This window comes from Dermacentor andersoni, chromosome 8, assembly GCF_023375885.2.
Source record: "Dermacentor andersoni chromosome 8, qqDerAnde1_hic_scaffold, whole genome shotgun sequence".
Lineage (NCBI taxonomy): Eukaryota > Metazoa > Arthropoda > Arachnida > Ixodida > Ixodidae > Dermacentor > Dermacentor andersoni.
This window is the reverse complement of record NC_092821.1, coordinates 153,700,972-153,722,684: the sequence shown is the minus strand read 5'-3', so window position 1 is coordinate 153,722,684 and position 21,713 is coordinate 153,700,972. Positions and strand designations below refer to the sequence as shown.

The 21,713-nt window shown below is 45.1% G+C and overlaps 1 protein-coding gene across 1 annotated transcript in view; it reads right to left on the bottom strand.

Annotated features, from left to right (window-relative positions):
• LOC126525988 (uncharacterized) overlaps window positions 1–21,713 on the bottom strand; it is a 183,464-nt gene that overhangs the window by 86,350 nt on the left and 75,401 nt on the right. The window contains exons 3-7 of the mRNA XM_072284147.1: window positions 19,564–19,704; window positions 17,743–17,820; window positions 15,892–15,915; window positions 3,114–3,149; window positions 2,299–2,337 (exon numbers count right to left, since the gene is read on the bottom strand). Coding sequence (XP_072140248.1) covers window positions 2,299–2,337; window positions 3,114–3,149; window positions 15,892–15,915; window positions 17,743–17,820; window positions 19,564–19,704 — 318 coding nt within the window. The remainder of the gene's footprint in view (window positions 1–2,298; window positions 2,338–3,113; window positions 3,150–15,891; window positions 15,916–17,742; window positions 17,821–19,563; window positions 19,705–21,713) is intronic.

The window sequence follows — 21,713 nt, the reverse complement described above, 5'->3', positions numbered from 1 at the left end:
TATACGTTTTTCGTTTGATAGATTTCGTATGTGTCGAGTTACGGTGACTTATTTAGTAACTTGCCGGCTTCGGACCATTTTTGCGAGTAATTCGACGGCCTAAATTAAACTTCGGTGCATTTCAACTCTCTATGAAGTCCAGCAAATTTCATTCATGCAGCTTCACGTAGTCATAGTTATTCATGTATATATACAGGTTCTGCCAAATAACTTGAGGCAAACTTTCTAATATTAAAGGCACGCCGGACGCGAGCTGAACCGAATGCATAATATTGGCACTGGCCTAGAGTTACTCAGGCTATCTTTTATTTTCCTATTAATTAACGGATTAGTTATGCTTAATTAATCAACTTTTTAGGTTTTGGCTGCAGACCGTAAGTGCGATACGCAAAGTTGTAGGGCACCTTCAGAAACCTCTCAATTGTTTCCAACACGATATGTCTCACGTAGTCCTTTTTTCCCGCGTTCCAAAGAAAGCCCGCGAAACATTAAAAATATACCACGTGACGGGACGCTTGCGCACTGTTATTGTGCTGCTCTCAAGCGTGCGATGGATGAACAAGGTCGGCTGCAGCGAGACTGGCCCGCGACAGGGAGTTATGTCTGGTGTAGTTATCTTGGCATGCGGCTCTTGTCGCATGACGGTGCAAATGCATGCTGCTGGCCGAGCGTTGCCAAAGCGATAAAGCGTCTAAGGCCACGAAAAAAAAGACGAAAGCACATTTTGATTCAGCTTGAAAGAAGGAAAGGGCGAAGCGCGTGGGGACTATGGAAGACGATGACGGCTGCTACAATTTTGCCTTTGTACACAAACGACCTTGTAGTAGTTTTCGAACTGAACGATGATGCTACAACTTTAAACCTTAGGGCTCGAACAGCAGCGGATAAATCACACGGGGGCAAAACTAACTAATGGTAAAAAAAAAATTTGGCTACATTCAAGAAAGATTACGAATGTCTTCTTCAGATGAAAACTCTTTTCGCACTGGCCCCGTCTGCTCTCCTTCTCACACTTGCTGTCTACCAGGCGTTTTGATCTTGCACCCCGCACGTGCGCTTCGCTTCGTGGTCGCAGTACCGGGTGGCCGAGTCTTGCTTCACGCTTGTGCACCGTGACCGGCGTATCAGTCCCCGATATAGTGTGCCCGCAGGCTTTTCCAATTTACCGAATCTAGATCATACCTTATGTACCTCGTTTGAACCAATCCCAGCCAACTGCAATATATCCAGTGCTCCCCAGACGTCTGTATCCCTGCGTGTTCTCCACATCAACGCTATTTGGCTGTGACCAACATTGAGCAGCAGATATGGCTTACTCCAATGAAGAAAGAGCAGATATGGTTTTGGCTCTAGGTAAGTCAAGTGGACATAGAAGGCGCGCAGTTGAGCTATTTCAACGCTGGAATCGAGGTACGCGTCCGAGCTCAATGACGATTGTGCTTGCATATATGAAACGCTGAGACAGACTGGGACTTCTACGAAGAAACGACATAAATCTTAATGAGAGCAGCATTCCGGGCAAGTTGGTAATCCATTGCTTAAATGATATTGCGCGACATAAAAACGACACGGACGTGAGAGAAGACGACACACCAAGCGCTTGCTTGCGCGATTGCTGGGTGTGTCGTCTTCTCTCACGTCCGTGTCGTTTTTATGTCGCGCAATATCATTTAAGACAAATCTTCAATCCGGGGCGAGAACGTGGAAACAGATATTCTGCCAAAGTTTTTTTTAGACCCAAATGCAAGTGTTCGTAGTGTGGGGGCTGAAGCTGGAGTGTCAAAGTCTTCAGTGTGGAGAGCACTTAAGAGAAGGCAACTTCTTCCGTACCACGTGCTGGTGCACCAGAGGTTGGATCCCCGCGATTTCCAAAATCGAAAGGACCTTGAAAACTGGATTATAATCAAGACGGAAGAGGACCCAGGCTTTTTCAACAAAATACTGTGGACCGATGAAGCTACTTTCTCACGTAATGCCCAAGTGAACATCCACAACGTTCACTATTGGAGCGACGAAAACCCTCACTGGGCTTTGGAAGTCCTTTAATACAATTGGAAGTCTGCGTTTGTCCTATTGAAAGCTACCCTTCTTTGTCCAGTTCTTTTTCCTTTCCTTCGTTCCTTTTTTTTTTTTTTGCGCGCTGCCGTGCCTATATTTGATTAGGGAAATCGGAGTGAATTCAGAGCTTAATTCTTGTCTTGTCATAAGGTCAACGCTCTTAGCTCAAAAACTTTCTGTGCCGTAGGTGTGAAAGTGTGATGAAGCCATTGGGCGCCCAAAAAAAGTTCTTTCACTTACTATATCCGGGCATTGCACCATAGCCTTGGGCGGCGTAACCTAAAGGCAGAGGAAGAAAAGCAACGTTGCACAAACAAGCGATAGAAACAGGCGGGTAAGCAGCATCTGCGGTTAACGGTGACATCGATGTTCAATTTAAGTGGCCATTCGTAACTTTTTTCGGCAGTACCTTTAAGTGCTTCGGTCCCACCGCAAACGCTTGCGTACGCGAATTGTTCCTGCCAGTTTTGTCCAGTGGTTATGAGGAGGAAACGACGGGTAAATTGAAGCACCTGCACTACACCTTGCACAGTTCCCCCTCACCCTCAGTATTCAGCATGAACGCAGTGGGAATTCGTTTGATTCATTGCGCCATGTATTGATGCCCCGTTTGACCGGACGTCAGCAAGGAAGAAAGCCTTCCTCATAATGCTTGCAGCCAATGACCAGCCTTTTGGTGTGCGTTGAGCTGATGATATCACGTAAACAGTAAGAGGTTTATCGACAGGGACAAATCCGTCCTGCGGAAGCCCGCAAGGGGGATGAACGTTTATGAAAGAAAAAGACTGTCATCCACCTGACATGAAGCTAACAGGTAACGGGTTTCTCAGCAGGCTTCGCAGTTGCAGCAGAATACGTTTCCGAACGGGGACGAATCTTTCTTCAGCTGCGAAGCTCTCGTTGTGAAAAAGCGATATTTTATCAATTCTACCACTTCACTTATTTTCAGTCTGTCGCAGTTAGTTTCTGAAGGAGTTGAACAGTCCGCACGTGTCTCTGCTGCACGTAAACAGTCGGCTGAAAAGTGCGAGTCGCGGTTCCGGCGCATTGCTCACCTTGCGGCGAAAACTGGTCCGTGCTGTATGGTATGCCTGAAAAGAGAGCCGATCCGCTTTAGAAGTCATCGTCATCATCGTAATCAACTTTTTTTTTTGTACAATACCGCGGACAACAATCCAAACAGGAGAAGGTGAAAACAAAAAGAAGGAAATATACATATCAATAAATCACAAAATATTACGTGGAAAGGGTGAAGTTTATGGTAATGAATTCCACTCTGTAACTGCACGCTGGAAGAATGAACATTTATACAAGTTAGTTCTTGCGAATACAGACTTGATGTGACGACTTGGTGACCTGAGGCTCGACCAGCGTGTTTGTCCAAGTAGTCGTCAGGTTTTATTGCCAGTTTACCGCAATAGAGATAAGCTAAGAAATTCAAGCGTGCTGTTTTTCTCCTTCGAGCAAGCGGTTCAAGTTCGGCCGATTGCGGCATCGCCGAAGGTGAGTCAAGACGCTTGAAACGTTTGTAAACATAGTGGACGGCTAATCTCTGAACCTTTTCTAGTCTTCCTGCGTTCGCCCGAGTAAAAGGGTCCCAAGCAGCGCTGCCGTATTCTAAAGAGGGTCTGATAAAAGTTTTGTATGTCATCAATCTTAGGGAGGGGGAAGATTCGCCCAACTTATGTTTCAAAAGGCCGAACTTTTTCGAGCTCTAGAGAATATGTTATTTATATGGGTCAACCAGTTAAAACTGTAAGTTCATGTCAGTACTAAATATTTGCATTCTTGAACCTCTTCGAGGGGGTTCTTTCTTATATGGTAGGCAAGGAGAAGTTTATTGCGTTTATTAGTGATGCACATGTGCACAGTTTTCTTAAGGTTAATTACCATTTCCCATTTGGCACACCATTCTGCCAATTTAATTGAAGTGTTATTCAGGGTGATTTGGTCAGAGAAGGAACTTACAGGAGTAAATATGACACAGCCATCTGCAAATAACTTTAAATATACAGACGAGTTCGCCACGTCCACAACGTCAATATTATAAAAATTAAACACGAGTGGTACCAAACCACACACCTGCGGAACGCCTGAGCATACATCTAAACCGCGAACAGTATCCGTCAACGCTAACGTACTGATTATGGTTGGACAGATATGCTTTAACCCATTCAAAGGGGTAGAGACATCAAAATTTTCGTTCATGCGTTTGTTAATTCAAACGTTGCGTCATGCTTCAGGGAGCACGATACATACAGCGGGATTCATATATATCCGATAAATAATTTAATAATAGCATTATTATACCGAGCGATTTCGGTTTCGGTTGCTGGGCTCCGGGGGATGCTATGACGTCACAGAGGAGGAAACGCAACATGGCCTGGTCACGTGGGCCACAAAAAATAGCGACGCAAAACTATGCTGCGTCGTCTGCTCGCGCATACGCGTGCTCTGCCAGCAGATGTCAACAACTGGCGATTCGAAGTGCATGTCGTGATTATTATAATTATTGCGAAGAGCGACAACAACGGTAAGGAAATATTGCGGCTTGTGAGAGTCGGTGATTCCCGAAGCGCCGTAAGCTTTAGCTTTGACGTGAAGCGGAAAAGGCCCAGCGACGATATCGGCGGCGCCGAACGATCAGAGGCGGGGAAGCTGCCGTCGGTGCCAGAGTGACCACTCCTTGGTCGCTGATTGGCCGCTTCGCCGTACGGCTGCCGCACAAATGGGTCCCGGGCCCGTCCTCTCTACGGCAAGGGAATCTCGCCGTCCGCGAGCAAAACCGCCGTCGCACGGAGGCCCGCGAACGGCAAACGGCGTGCGGCGAGTTTCCGTGCCGGTAACGTGGACGGGCCCTCACATTGAGAAAGGCCAAGCGAACGAGAGACCGCTCCGAGCTGCCGAACTATGCGACTATGCGAAGAGAGAAGCGGACATTACGAACGCCGTATATCCTGGTCCCTTTCGGAGTCGGTCGGCTAGTGTTACACTCAAACGTAGGCCCGTCCGCACGGCAACTCGCCGCACGCAATTTGCCGTTAGCGGGCCGCCGTGCGGCGTTCGTGTTGTCCACTTCTCTCCTCTTGTGTCCGTGCCTGCACGCCTTACCCCTTCTTTGCATTAACTGTAGCTCGGTCATAGTGGAGGCTATGCTCGGTCGTTCGGCTCAGCAGGCTCCGTAATCGGCATTTCATCGCTACTCATCATACGTCACGTTTTTGTGCTAGTGTGCCATGACGTCAACATTTTCGTTCCTCCTCTGTGACGTAGTTACTGCCGCGCTAGCGATGGGTCTCGACTACGAGAAGGAGTTTTTAATGACTTTTTGGAGCTGAATTGAAATTGTTTTAAAATGTTTGCAGCGTCCAATACCTCGTTCTGGGCGTCCTTGCATACGGAAGCAGCCTACAACATGCTTTTTATAGCTTCAAGATTTGGCGTCCCAACCCCTTTAATAATATGCGAGAACAAACCAATTTCTTTCATTTTTATATTAAATTTGAATGCATAACCTTATCAAATGCTTTCGAGAAGTCTAGTAGTATGATATCAATCTGGTCACTTTGGTCAGGAACCTTCGAAAACTCATGAACTGTTGTGATTAGTTGAGTTACTGTGAAGTATTCATGCAGGAAAGTGTGCTGTGCATCAGTCATTATGTTTTTTTGTTGTTTTTTTGCGATAGAAAGTCATTTATGTATTTTACTAGGATATGCTCAAACATTGTACATGAACAAGAAGATATGGGGCGATAATTATCTATCTGTAATGAGGAGCTTTCTTAAAAACAGTGGTAACTCTTGCTATGCGCAAGTCATCAGGAAGCATGGCTGTATCGACAGACTTGTGGAAAATTATTGGCGAGCCACTCGTACTGAATATCTTTTGAGGAACGCATCTTGAATGTTGTCCGGTCCTGGCGATTTTTTTAAATGTCTAAGCGCAAGTTAGGCTTAGTAACGCCATCAATGGATATACTAACACTATTGTTCTCATTATCTTGGCCTACTTGGGCAAATGAATTTGACATCGAAGAACACGGCCTGGAAAAAGCACTTTGAAGAAAAAAAAACGTCTTGAATGGTAGAGCTATTTCTTTTTCAAGGAAAAGCCATCATCATTTATTTAAGAAAAATAACGGTACAAAAGTGTGTGCAAACATGATCTTGAATCGTAGCGCGAGGTGACATATACAGACTATAGAACCAGACAGGATGAGCGCTAACGCTCAACGAAATTTGTATTGAAGCTAACAACATATATATATAGGTGATTGCTAATACCGCAGCATATGAACATGACAAGGTCTAAAGACATCAGTTAAACATATCAAGGGGTAGGGAAGCCAGAAAGCAAAGAACAAAAAGACACTACTTGAGATTAGCACACGTGCTGTGAAGATATTGAAATTCGCATTCTGAGCGCCTCGCGTAAGGTCTAAGCAATCCAAGGGACTGCACCTCGACATGTCTTTTAGTGCTAAGACACATGAGCCTGAAGTTCCTTTTCGAGCCATTATTTCTGAAAAAGGAACGTGGAAGTACATTGCCTCAACCGTTTTGCATAATGTGCTATCTTCAGTTCGTCTTGAAGGCCCCTTCCTGGTAAGACATTCAGAAGAAATTGTAGTCTTCGCAACCGAAAATAATCCAGGTAGATGCTCGACGATCAGTGTTGATGTAAAAGATCCTTTTTATTCGCTCCCGCAAACGGAACTAATGCGTAGTGTTAAGAAGCAGTGACGCTCTACAATGACGAGTTCTGGTTTACTCAGGACTGTGGGATGCTTTTGGAATCTTTTTCATAGTTTTTTTTTTGTTTACCTAGAGAATACCTTTGTAAAATGGTGTAGCTCTATGTATGTACAAAAATCGGGAGTTTGCATTGGTTCAAAAGTTGCGCTGGTTTCGAGTGATATTTATCTAAGTCGCGTCAATAGAGAGCTACAAAACAATCTTACGGAATTGGCTATGCGTCCCTTCCGATACGTAGATGGCTACCTAGTGTTTGTTCATGCGATAACTACACAAAGAAAGCTACGGATATTTTAAAAGTTTTTAGGGTATGTTCTGGGGGTCTTGGTTCCACGCTTGAGCTTATCCAGAACAACAAATTACAGTTTCTAGATCTGTGCTTAACGTTCCATGAGGAGCACGTCTTATTAAACTTATTAAACAGGGGATACCATACTCAGCTCGTAGGTCTGCCAATGCTAAGTCATCTCCACAGATTATATAACAAAGTTTTTCACAACAGATAGATAGGCTCAAGAAGGCTGACTATCCTGTGCATTTGTTATTGCTAACCTGCGAAAAGCTCTTGAAGTCGGTAAAAAACCCCGCTAAGAAACAAGAAAAACAGAAAAAGGAAAAAAAGGTTTGCTGTGCACGGTGCCCTATGTACATAGGATGTCCCATGGTTTACGGAACGTAGCGAATAGCTATGACGTCAATACAGTTCTCTCGGCCCCCCACAAATAGTCTATTATGTCATCATCATCATCATCAGCATGGTTACGCCCATTGCAGGGCCAAGGCCTCTCCCATACTTCTCCAACTAACTTGGTCACGTACTAATTGTGGCCATGTTGTCCCTGCAAACTTCTTAATCTCATCCGCCCACCTAACTTTCTGCCGCCCCCTGCTACGCTTCCCATCCCTTGGAATCCAGTCCGTAGCCCTTAATGACAATCGCTTATCTTCCCTCCTCATTACATGCCCTGCCCATGCCCATTTCTTTTTCTTGATTTCAATTAAGACGTAATTAACTCGCGTTTGTTCTCTCACCCAATCTGCTCTTTTCTTATCCCTTAACGTTACATCCATCATTCTTCTTTGCATAGCTCGTTGCGTCGTCCTCAATTTAAGCAAAACCCTTTTCGTAAGCCTCCAGGTTTCTGCCCCATACGTGAGTACTGGCAAAACACAGCTATTATATGCTTTTCTCTTGAGGGATAGTGGCAACCTGCTGTTCATGATTTGAGAATGCCTGCCAAACGCACCCCAGCCCATTCTTATTCTTCTGATTATTTTAGTCTCATGATCCGGATCCGTGGTCACTACCTGCCCTAAGTAGATGTATTCCCTTACCACTTCCAGCGCCTTGCTACCTATCGTAAACTGTTGTTCTCTTCCGAGACTGTTAAACATTACTTTAGTTTTCTGCAGATTAATTTTAAGACCCACCCTTCTGCTTTGCCTCTCCAGGTCAGTGAGCATGCATTGCAATTGGTGTCCTGAGTGACTAAGCAAGGCAATATCATCAGCGAATCTCAAGTTACTAAGGTATTCTCCATTAACTCTTATCCCCAATTCTTCCCACTCCAGGTCTTTGAATACCTCCTGTAAACACGCTGTGAATAGCATTGGAGAGATCGTATCTCCCTGCCTGACGCCTTTCTTTATTGGGATTTTGTTGCTTTCTTTATGGAGGACTACGGTGGCTGTGGAGCCGCTATAGATATCTTTCAGTATTTCTACATATGGCTCGTCTACACCCTGATTCCGTAATGCCTCCATGACTGCTGAGGTTTCGACCGAATCAGACGCTTTCTCGTAATCAATGAAAGCTATATATAAGGGTTGGTTATATTCCGCACATTTCTCTATCACCTGATTGATAGTGTGAATATGGTCTATTGTTGAGTAGCCTTTACGGAATCCTGCCTGGTCCTTTGGTTGACAGAAGTCTAAGGTGTTCCTGATTCTATTTGCGATTACCTTAGTAAACACTTTGTAGGCAACGTACAGTAAGCTGATCTATAATTTTTCAAGCCTTTGGCGTCCCCTTTCTTATGGATTAGGATTATGTTAGCGTTCATCCAAGATTCCGGTACGCTCGAGGTCATGAGGCATTGTGTATACAGGGTGGCCAGTTTTTCTAGAACAATGTGCCCACCATCCTTCAACAAATCTGCTGTTACCTGATCCTCCCCAGCTGCCTTCCCCTTTTGCATAGCTCCCAAGGCGTTCTTTACTTCTTCCGGCGTGACTTGTGGGATTTCAAATTCCTCTAGACTATTCTCACATTATCATCGTGGGTGCTACTGGTACTGTATAAATCTCTATAGAACTTCTCAGCCACTTGAACTATCTCATCCATATTAGTAATGATATTGCCGGCTTTGTCACTTAACGCACACATGTGATTCTTGCCTATTCCTAGTTTCTTCTTCACTGCTTTTAGGCTTCCTCCGTTCCTGAGAGCATGTTCAATTCTATCCATATTATAGTTCCTTATGTCAGCTGTAAGTCTTACGCTTGTTGATTGACTTCGAATGTTCTGCCAGTTCTATTCTAGCTGTACGGTTAGAGACTTTCATACATTGGCGTTTATTTATCAGCTCTTTAAGTTATTGGGTTTAACGTGCCCAAACCACTTTCTGATTATGAGGCACGCCGTAGTGGAGGACTCCGGAAATTTCGACCACCTGGGGATCTTTAACGTGCACCTAAATCTAAGTACACGGGTGTTTTCGCATTTCACCCCCACTGAAATGCGGCCGCCGTGGCCGGGATTCGATCCCGCGACCCCGTGCTCAGCAGCCCAACACCATAGCCACTGAGCAACCACGGCGGGTCTTGATCAGCTCTTTCGTCTCCTGCGATAGCTTAATAGTATCCTGTCTAACGGAGTTACCGACTTCTATTGCACACTCCTTAATGATGCCCATAGGATTGTCGTTCATTGCTTCAACACTAAGGTTCTCTTCCTGAGTTAATGCCGAATACCCGTTCTGTAGCTTGATCCGGAATTCCTCTAGTTTCCCTCTTACCGCTAACTCATTGATTGGCTTCATATGTACCAGTTTCTTCCGTTCCCTCCTCAAGTCTAGGCTAATTCGAGTTCTTACCATCCTATGGCCACTGCAGCGCACCTTGCTGAGCACGTCCACATCTTGTATGATGCCAGGGTTAGCGCAGATTATGAGGTCTATTTCATTTCTAGTCTCACCATTCGGGCTCCTCCACGTCCACTTTCGGCTATACCGATTGCGGATGAGTGTATTCATTATCCCCATATTATTCTGTTCTGCAAACTCTACTAATTACTCTCCTCTGCTATTCCTAGAGCCTATGACATATTCGCCCACTGACTTGTCTCCAGCCTGCTTCTTGCCTACCCTGGCATTAAAGTCACCAATCATTCTAGTGTATTTTGTTTTGACTTTACCCATCGCCGACTCCACGTCTTCATAGAAGCTTTCGACTTCCTGGTCATCATGAGTAGATGTAGGGGCGTAGACCTGTACGACCTTCAATGTGTACCTCTTATTAATTTTCACAACAAGACCTGCCACCTTCTCGTTAATGCCATAGAATTCCCGTATATTACCAGCTATATCCTTATTAATCAGGAATCCGACTCCTAGTTCTCGTCTCTCCGCTAAGCCCCGGTAGCACAGGACGTGGCCGCTTTGTACCACTGCATATGCTTCTTTTGTCCTCCTAACCTCACTGAGCCCTAATTTATCCCATTTACTGTCCTCTAATTCCTCCAATAACACTGCTAGACTCGCCTCACTAGATAACGTTCTAACGTTAAACGTTGCCAGGTTCAGATTCCAGTGGCGGCCTGTCCGGAAAGCAGGGATTCTTAGCACCCTCTGCTGCGTCACAGGTCTGACCGCCGCCGTGGTCAGTTGCTTCGTGGCTGCTGGGGACTGAGGGCCGGGGTTTGATTGTTGTATTCATATAGGAGGTTGTGGCCAAGGACTGCACCAGGGTGACCAATCCTGCTCTGGTGAGAGTGCGTTACCGGTTCTGGTCACCGGGATCAGGCCGCACTCCAGGCCTGTTTATGCAATTTTATCCACACGCGGATTTTTTTTTATCCGGTGGAAAATTGTGCGGCACCGGGATTCGAACCACGGTCCTCTCGCACGCGAGGCGGATGCTCTACCTCTTCGCGACCGCAGGAGTTGTACGTCTAATTTCACCTACAGTGGTGCCTTCTTCGATCAGTCATGGTCGACCAATCTGACCTCTGTCTATTATGTGCCCTATGATAAATAGGAAACTTGAACAGGGTGGCAAAAAAAGAAAAAAATGATTACGGCATTAGACATGTGTCCCCTTTTGTGCCTTCTAGCACCGGTATAGTTTATCAGATTCCACTTAAGTGCGGGAAAGCTTACATTGGACAGAGCGGTAGGTGTATTAATGTGAGACTTAAAGAACACAAACAATCTCTTAACAACCCTAATGCATCGCATCTAGCGTTGCATTGTTCCAATTGCGGTTGTAAACCTTTTCTTTTTTTTTTTTTTGCGCTCGTCCTTGTGTTGCCTCTATTCTTCGTCCCTGTTTGTTTGCGCATAAAAAGTTTTAAGATGAATCTGTTCCAACTAGGCCGACTCGCAGGTATGTAAACCTTTGTTTGAAGACAAAAATTATTTCAAGGTACAAATGCCGAACCACACGGGAAGTAGAGGCATTTCACTATAAAAGATTAGGAGATACTTGCGTTAGCCACGCATCATTGTCTCTGTTAGAATGCGAATTTCAATATCTTAAGAGCACGTGTCTTAATCTCAAGTAGTGTCTTTTTACCGTTTGCTTTCTGGCTTCCCTACCTTTTGATATGTTTAACTGATGTATTTAGACCTTGTCATGTTCATATGCTGCGGTATTTGCAATCCCCTATATATATGTTGATAGTTTCAATAAAAATTTAGTTGAGAGTTAGCGCTCGTCCTGTCTGCTTCTAGTCTCTGTCTATGTCACTTCGCGTTACAATTCAAGATCATGTTACCGTACCAACTCGCCCAACTTTCTATCCTTTTGTGTGCCAAACTTCTGGATCCCTAACAAACTGCTACTTCGGATCCATTCAGTACATACTGTATGTCTTGCAGGCGAGCGCATGAGTCATGCATCTAATCGTCACTCTCGGGATGCCTTAAGACAATCTGAGCGAACCGCAAGGCCATTGAAATGCCAGGCATCATTGGCGAATGTTGCATTCAGTTCGTGGCGAACCTTCTTCGTCAAGTGAAGCATTCAGCCATACAGGAACTTCGATGAGGTCAGTAGTTACTACATTCGATTGATTGATTGATTGATTGATTGATTGATTGATTGATTGATTGATTGATTGATTGATTGATTGATTGATTGATTGATTGATTGATTGATTGATTGATTGATTGATTGCAGTTTGTTCTTCGCAATCTCTACGCTCTGCTCATTTAGGAAAGCATTTAATACGTGCTAACGTAACCTAACTTTAATAGTAATTTCACAGAGGTTCTCCATTCGAATTCCCATCGCCTGCAGTGCACTCCAAATAGTGAGTCACCGTGAACCGTGAGCAATATATACTATTTATTGCCCTACGCTTATACATTTCAGACCATCATTAGACATCAGGAAGGGCATCTATTTCATTATAACGGACGTATACCCGGGTATGTATGTGCAAAGCTACCGCTTAGCCCAACCTTAATATTTGCTCCCCTCACACGGCACGCTCCTTCGCCCGTTTACTACCGAAGGTCAAAGGCCGCTCGCACCGTCATTCCCCCACAACTGTGCCGAGACTCCTAAATGCGCATTATCCGTGCCCAGGAGCATCGCCCCCGTCCGCTGGCAATCTGATGAATTTCACCGCAATGCACCAGCGGAACCCAAACGGCAGCATTTAACAAAAATTACATCTCGAAAGATCGGTCGCGTTTCAACAAACTTCGGCTCGCAACGTCAACCGGTTGCTTCCTTCTCGTACCACACGCATTCACGTCGACGCACGGGGTAGCAGCGTTTTGGTCTCGATTCTGGGACCATCATTTTCGGCGGTGCTATCGCCTCGGCCACGAGGCGCGCACTGATTGGCTGATTGAGCAGTACGTCACGCGAACGCGATAGTATTGCCGAGAGTGATCGTTCGAGAATACGTCCCCCTCTCCCTGGCTACGCCCCTTCACGTGGTGACGCAAGCAGTGACGCATATCGCTCCGTTCAACCAACCAGTTCAATCTATCAGTGGTGGGAAGGAAAACGTAACAGACCTGCGCCGAATTCAAACTCGGCGAGACTGAATTCTCCTCACTGCACAAAACTCTGCGAACGCGGAGCCCGTCATGAATGCGACATGCTTTAGCGCTCGGCGACCACGTGAGAAACGTTTCGTGACGGGGGCAGTTTTATAGCTACAGTACCGCTTAATTTTGCAACTATAGGGACTGCAAAATGCGACTGTGAGAAAAAAAATCTAGTTACGCAGTATGCGCCGTGTGAAAGAAATGAAATCAGTCCTTGACCTAGCTATCGCCGCTTCCACATTCTAATTCTTTCGGCATTTTCGCTGTGAGTGGTCCTTTCGCGCTCAATATTTGAAGGTTATTTCCACAAGCTCCCGTGCATACAGTTATACATTTGCATGCATTTGTCCGGAAAAATTCGACCGCATCACATTACAGTATAGCAGCTGCACGCGTGATGTGCACGGGGATAGACTCGTAAAATCTATTTCCTTCGGTAACATTCTTACACCTGGCTTGTCTAGTTGGTGCCTCTCCTACGCGAGTTCGAGAAGCCGACTGTCGGAACACCGATACACGGGCCGATGTGAAATAATTCGACTGTGTCGATGCACTACAGAAGGTCATGCGCCTATATCAAAATATTTAATATTTCAATCACGCAAGCAAATCACGACATCGCTGCCGACCGCATCGTCACTCAGTTGCGCTCCCCAAAAGAATCATCCACGTCACCACTCGTCCCACCGTGAATGGTAAAAACAACCGTCGGTAAAAAAAAAAGGGGGGGGGGGGGCAGAGACACTTACGACTGCGTACGGGTGGGAATGCGAAAACATTATATAGTCGCTTTGGTGATTTTTTTCTGCGCGTTCCTTGCCAGCGCGAGCTCTCGCCCTGCGTTCCAGTTGAGGCTCGGCACACAGCCAAATGAAAACGCGCTCCCTTGCCCCGCGAGGATGCGTAACCCGAAGGACCGCTCGGCGGCATTCAATTGGACATTAATGCTTTTTTTTTTATACGCTCGTGACGTGGCGCCACTTCCTACCCGCTGACTGCTGCGTCATGCACCCAACGACGCGTGCACTGGGCCACACGTTTGGTCATCCAGATGGCTGCGACGTGACGTGAGCAATGACGCAAGCACTGGGCATACATTTCGTCAACCGCAACCGTTGAGCCACCGTGGCGTCGGGGAGGCGTATTCGTGTTGGACCCCGGAGGCCAGGGTTCGAATCCCACCGAGAACCTAATTAACCTAATGTTATTTTCGAAGGCATTAATTTACTTTGTTTACAGGAACGTCCCCGAGAAACTTGACGTCAGTTCGAGTATTTCTTGATGTGCTTCGCCGTCGGCCATTTCTGCTACCATCGTTCCGTCACGCCACCGACCACAACGCCGGATTTTCGCGTAATAGAGCATATAATGCTTTCGCATTAGAAGAGGCACTCAAATTCGTACCAACCAGCTCGCATTCACACCATTTTAAGTTAAAAATAACGTTGCACCTAGCCATTGCACGGCATCGAAAACGCGATAAATGGAGATTTTCTTTGGTCTACTTTCGATATTAACGCGAACAGACACAGCCATAAAAAAAAAATGTCGCTACAATCCCAAAGCCCGCTAAGGGCGCTGGCCGTTCTTTCGCCTCTGCAGCAAGACGGCCCTCTCGTCGAACGCGTACGCTCGTGAGCACTACCTCGTTTTGCGCGTGCGTGTTCGCGTGGTGCACGTTCCTCACCTCGGTGTACCGTTGTTGCCGCACTCCTTTTGTCGTTCGCGGTTCTACGCTGAACCGAACCAACGGAACCAGCTGAACCGAGGAAAAGAGACGTTGCGCAGTCCCAAGTTGCTCGACCAGTAGTGCGAAACACGAAATGTGCTAGAATGCGCAAAGGTATCTTTCACCACGGTAACTGCGCCATCGGAGTAACCGAGTCCGTGAACGTCGAATATGTAGGCAACCACTGCGTGCCAACTTCCGCCACGTGGGTGCGTCTTACCAGTGGCAGCGATGAGTTACGTCAGTGGGTGAAAGAAAGCGGGACAGAAGACCGCGCTCTCTGAGTTGAGGCTATACATTTCATGTATTTTTACATTTCCAGGCTCGATAACTTCGGACTGCGTAGGCCTATCACTGCCATTCCTGTTGCATTGATCTCTCCAACCGTCAATGTACGCTTTAAAGGCACCAGTCAAATGTGCAATTCGTTGCCGCTGGCCTCAAGCTTCATTTTTACTCATGCATCTCGTGCGCTTTTTTTTTTTTTCAAAGAGGCCCCGACAGCAATCGGAGCATTACATTTGAGTACAGGTCCACGCGCTGCAAAAGGGGGAAACGCAAATGTGAAGAAAACAAATCATCTCATTCCAACTCAAAATGCAGACGTGCGTAGGAAACTGATTCATAAGTAAAGCAATCGCGACACACATTATTCAAGCGTGCAAAACTTCAATGCAGTAGTAAGACTGGTATAAAGAACAAAACGAGCAATGCAAATGCGAAAATTTCCTACACTGTACTATATATCATCCCGTAAATAAAAAAATAAATAAACGCAGGAGTTCGGAGCAGCTGGAAAAACATAATACGCGACTCCCTACCAAACTTGTTGCAGCCAAGAACTTGCGCACATCGTTTTAACCGCCCATAAAAAATCAAAGGTTACCTAAATTCAGGACGATAGACAGAGCTGCATAGGCAGCTAAGAAAAATTCGAGGGGAATGCTAAGCAAGCGTGTTCCGCCCTTTAACTTCCCGCGGTACAAATGAACACCTGCACGTATCACGGTGGAATATGAATTGCATCTGCCCTCGGAGAATACAATTGAGTTGCGCTTACCCGAATCATCCATGTCAGAGGAAGCTGGAACGAAAAGGAAGCTCTCCTGTCATCGGCGTGTGACACGTAGCAACCAGGCAGTAAACGACACAACGGTAAAACGATACGGACCACGAATGTCGCCTTTGATCTTGTTGTATGCCATATTTTTTACCCTGATAACAAATAGTACAACCCACAACAAACCATCCTTTTAACGAATTCATTGGAATCATAAATGGACCTGGTTATAAGTGGTATTTCGTTAAAAAGAAGAGGCTCGGAAAATGCCGTGGCAAAGCGGGACCCGTGCACCAACAGCAAGAAACTCGCAGAAAGTATACGAGACAGCGCCACTCTAGAGAGTTGCGACGCGATGCCAAAATTCTGCTGTCCCCCACGAGCAGCTGCCTCGGCTGTCGGTATGCGTCACGTGACAGAGTTAATTTCATCACGCGACGGAGTGGCATTCGCAGCGCTATTTAGGATATCACAAAGAAAAGCATACCAAAAAGTCCCACGAAGATTTTCCGCTGCGCGCTTCGTACTACACGAAGTTTGGTGTAACTGCGATCAGGAGCACGAAAACTTCGAATAAAGCGATATTTCGAATAAAGCAACTTTGTTATAACAATGAATAGCTGTACTTAGTCCCGCCTATTCATATGGTGACTCATCATTTAAGAAACTTTAACTCTGACCCAACGCCCACTGTTCGAGTAGACTGCACAAGTACTTCGACTGAGCAAGCTGCTGAATCAACTGCAACAGCATTCGTTTGAATACAGAAAGGAAAACAGTTGCGACGCAACGACTAAGTACAATCAAATTTATGCTATGTATATCCGATATGCTTAATTTAAATATTAACGGAAATAGCAATTTCTTGGGGCGATTTCTATCACTTCATTTGATAGGCTGCATCTCAGTCATTGTAAGTGGAAAAATCCGATGCAATAAGTTACAATTTATGCGACATTCTTACCTCGGTTTTACTGACCTTCGTGAAAATCGGGTTGAGAATACAACTGCTATCGTCAAGGGTCGCGTAGTATATGACAAAGTCGATATTTCTATTCCAGGATCTTGATATCCTTTTCTTTTACTGCATTACAAAGCACTAACTTAGGTTTCCTTTTCAAGAAACGTTGTAATTTTCGTCAGCTCGGCAGAACATTTATAATACGTAAACTCAAATCTATTTTAAACAATTTGTAATTTTCGTTTATTCTCACGTACGACCAAATATAGATGGGTCTGATCTTCCGCGTGGTTGAGAGGAAAACGAAATCGCTTTCACGATGAACCAGTGCGAGAAGCTCGTTTGAATGCATTGCCGAGGGCATATGTGAAGGCAGCTTGTAAAACAGATCCGACACTCTATACAAGCCATGCTTGACGTTGCATTGATTAGAGATTAAAGACGTGTCTATTTCTGACTTTTTTTTTCTATCGGCAATAACATTATAGCTATAGCCTTATTCCTAAAACACTGCCGGAAATTTTTGTTCTCTGTCACGATGTCACCACAATGTCTATGATGTCGGGCCAGGAATTTCGAGAGAACGTTAGCAGTAAATTCAGGAATCGTATATGCATTTCCCAGCCGTCGTACCTGATGATCTTGCTGCGCGCGAGAAACGTTAACTTTCAACTTCGAAAGTATGTTACAGTACTGCTTTAAGGGAAATAAACGGTGTCTGTGAATGACAGTCCTAGGTGCCTGTCGTCCTGTTACGTCGTTTTAAGATTACTGCGAAGTCTAGATGCAAGTCAGAAGATTTCGAGTGAGTTACAAAAGCGCCAGACGCATCGTTTCTTCGGCAATAGTTTCAAGAACTTCAAAAAAGCAAACAAATCGGCAACACCTACGCGGTTGGTATCCTGGGTATCCTGGGTATCCTGGGTATCCTGGGTATCCTTGGTATCCTTGGTATCCGCCGTACTCTGCTACGGAAAAAAAATGAAGGACAACGTCGAGACTATCGGTGTTCTCGTAGGTGCCGACCGTGCCGGGTGGTCAAGCAGCCGGCAACAGTCTCATACATCGGCTTGCCTCTCTCTAAATTTTTTTATTCGAAGCAGCAAAATTTTCCTACAACCGCGGCCAAACAAGCAGATGAGTTTGTTAAGTTAAAGCATGCAGCTAAGGGGTATAGCGACAGTGTTATGAATTTAGCAGAACTCGCGTAAAAAAATGTTGTAGTTTCACGTAGGATCCAAAGTGTATAATAATTGCTGTTTTTATGCTAACCAACCGATACATGACAAAAACTTCAAGCGCACAACCAGACGAGGACGGTGAAAGAAGACAGACACACGAGCGCTCGTGTGTTAGTCTTCTTTCACCGTCCTCGACTTGAAGTTTTTGTCATGTCTCACCGACACGCCCAAAGACCCACGTCATTCAACATATACAGTTCACACAATATTGTGACTGCTTTTGGTGCAGTGTTACGGAATTGTAAATTTCTGCAATGTTGTTTCTATTTACTAATTCTCGGTACTTTTTCTAAGGAAATTGATTATATATATATATATATATATATATATATTCTGGGTCTAAAAGTTCGTGCAATTGGGCTCAAAGTTTGCAGGATATTATCTAAATGCGTGACAACACAAGAAATCGTTTAGCTCGGACCCCACTACCTTGAATTTGATTATGCTTGTTGCGCATAAAAGAAAGCTAAGGTCTACCGACTTTAGCAACTATATTTATATATTTCTTATTATTTCAGTCACCACTCTTTTAACAATGTTGGAAATATCGAAATTTATAAGACAAGCATCAAGTTTACAACCCGAATTATGAATACAAAACGATATCAGAATTCTGTGAATTGCATCTATTGTGACACCTAAAGTGGATAAAATTTATGCAAATTGTACGCCTCATTGAAATGTGCCGCTGATTTTTGAGTGGGACTTTTGTAAGCTCCTCGAAAAACATGGCGACAATTTCACGTAGGCTATAAAGTTAAATCAAACTTGCCAGCTCTATATGCTGTCTTTCTGGCTAAGTTGTAAACTTTGTGCTTTAGTTATGTTATACTTTGATTTACAGAATTCGGGCAATTTTTTAAAAACGTTCCCTCCAGCGTCGATAGAATTCAGCTTCCTCTACTAATTGCAACAAAATCTCATTTCAATCAGTTCAATGATTGTCGAGTGACAGAATTCCTCGCTTTCACGGGGGAAATCGAAGTTGACCTTCTCCTAAATGCCAGAATTTCAGATATCGTAAGCGGTTCCTTAATTATTGCATTTATGTGTTTCACGTGCATTTGAATAGGAATCTAGAAGTTCATGCTAAGCGGAAGCTTCCTGGCAGCTAACAAGTGTTCACTGCCAAGGTAGTGGACACTCCTTGTACAAGACAGTAAAAAAATGTGTCTACAACACAGCGCTAGAGTTCGTAGCAGCACACATATAACGTGAATTTGGGGTAACAGAGTAAAGTAATAAACTAAAACCTATTATAATTTCAAATCATTTGTGTTAGACGAACGATTTGCATTCGGTTTATTACAATTTCGTGCATGCCAGTGTGGCAAACATACTGTGTCACTATATAGGAGGGTGAGTTTGGTCAAGCAGTGAGCCATCAGGTTCGGTTAGTTTCGGCTGGGCTAAATAGAGTGGCGATGTTTGCCGAACGGTGTGTAAAGCTGAAACGCAGTCGACACTTACGAGCCTGCTGCTGCCCACCGTAGGCTCCCGGATGCTGAGGCACGCCGTAAGCGTCGTGTGGGCTGAAGGCTACCTGCGGTGAAGCTGCACCGTAACCTCCTAGCTGTTGAGGTGACATGGCGCCGTAACCACCACCGTAGCCTGAATGAGAGAAAAAAAGAGCCCCTTGAGTAGCCATCGCACGAGGACTCATCCCGTTCGTGTGCCAGTATGACACCGCTGGCCCTGCTGGCACGAGCACTGTGCGCAAATTGTGTGCCCGGCACCCCCTTTCTTTGCACACGTCTTCTAGCACAAATACCATTTTCGCAATGCGCACGCACGTCATAACACGCTGGCATCAATTCTGACCCGCTGTGTGTGTACAGTGGCGGAACGAACAATAAACGTCAAGCAAACGTTACCCGATTTATCCCTGAGCGCTGACTACGCCGACGGTTTCCCGTCTCGTGCAGCTTCATCGCCTGCTACGACACACTCCCCGCCTGCCTCACACACGCCAACGTTGTTGTGAGACGGTTCCTTGTGCCCGGCAGCAGCAGCAGTTGGTTGCTTTGCGTGCTACGTCCCCGTAGCAGGTCGCAGTCGCGTACAGTTAGAACATCGCCCGAGGAGTTCAACATACGTACACACATGCATGCATACATACATACATACATACATACATACATACATACATACATACATACATACATACATACACACACACACACACACACACACACACACATACATACATACATACATACATACATACATACATACATACATACATACATACATACATACATACATACATACATACATACATACATACATACATACATACATACATACATACATACATACATACATACATACATACATACATACATACATACATACAAGAAATGTCTAGATACATGTACAACAAATGTCACAAGCTTTCTGCTTGTTAAACACAGTCGCAAAAGCTACTAATATTCCTGAAATTATTCTAAATCTTTTACGTTCTACGTTTTTTTTTCTTGGAAAAAGTCTTGGGGCGGGTATTGAATATTTGTTGTGCAACTTCTTATTTAGACTATCTCTCGCTTTGCTCTTGCGGTGGTTGTTATCTTTCTTTTTTTAATTACATGGGAACTCGCTGCTCGTGTATTTCGATTTTTCAACATGCACGATCTGTATGTTTCGGCTAAGCTGTATTTTTCTTTTCAATCTAAACCAACGGCTGCCGCTAGAGTTCGCTATATTACAAGCATTGTGCAAAAAAATAAACTCGAATATGGCTGAATATTGCAACGCGCACACAAGTTGACAAATACATTGACGATTGATTAAAACTGTCCCTCTTCGCGTCTAACAGCTGCTGTCCTTTTAACGGGCATCGTTGCGAGTACATGGCCTGGAAAATGAGCGAGCCAGCGGTGGGTAGCACAGTCCCGGCCGCTCCACGGACACACCTTGTGTGTTTCACACAGTGGGCGTGGCACAGTCAGATGCTGGTCGTTTTTTTACAGCGAGCGCACGATGCTGTTCCACGTCGTCCCTAAATGCTCAACTGCACCGTCATTTCGCATGAATGCTTACCGCGTATTCATTCCAGAGATCCAGTCGGATTCGCCCTTTGCTTGCGTAGAGCGGTGTGGCGGACGCCAGTTACGGTTTCGTTAGGGGCTAACTGCAATTTGGCGAATATGATCAAAGCCAACTTGGCACAGCTGTAAAGTTGATCAAGCTCTATTTTGTTATTAATAGCATTTAACAAATAACCCCTAAGCAAGCGACGTGGGCACCTGATGGTTGGCGGCGGATATTATTGAGGTCCTGGCACATGACCCCTGAGAGTCTGGGAGCACCGTGGGCCGCGCCCGATCTAGTAACCTAGTCGCCGAGTCGGTTTTCCCCATTCTGGATTCTGCGTCATTTACAGTGAGCAGTAACGGCGACTCATTTCTTTTAGTTGCAGTTATTAAAGACTTAAATTCTGCAACCTTTTCGTCAACCATTCACTGACACTCACAACGACATCGCAAGGAGTATGTGTGCGCCATCTGCAACCTCTCACGTGGTAAAACGTTTCGCTGCCTTTAAGCGAGACAAAAATCGCGGTAGGCCTGCATAAGCAACCTTTAGATAATAAAATCGCTTCTTAACACACTACGCTGCTC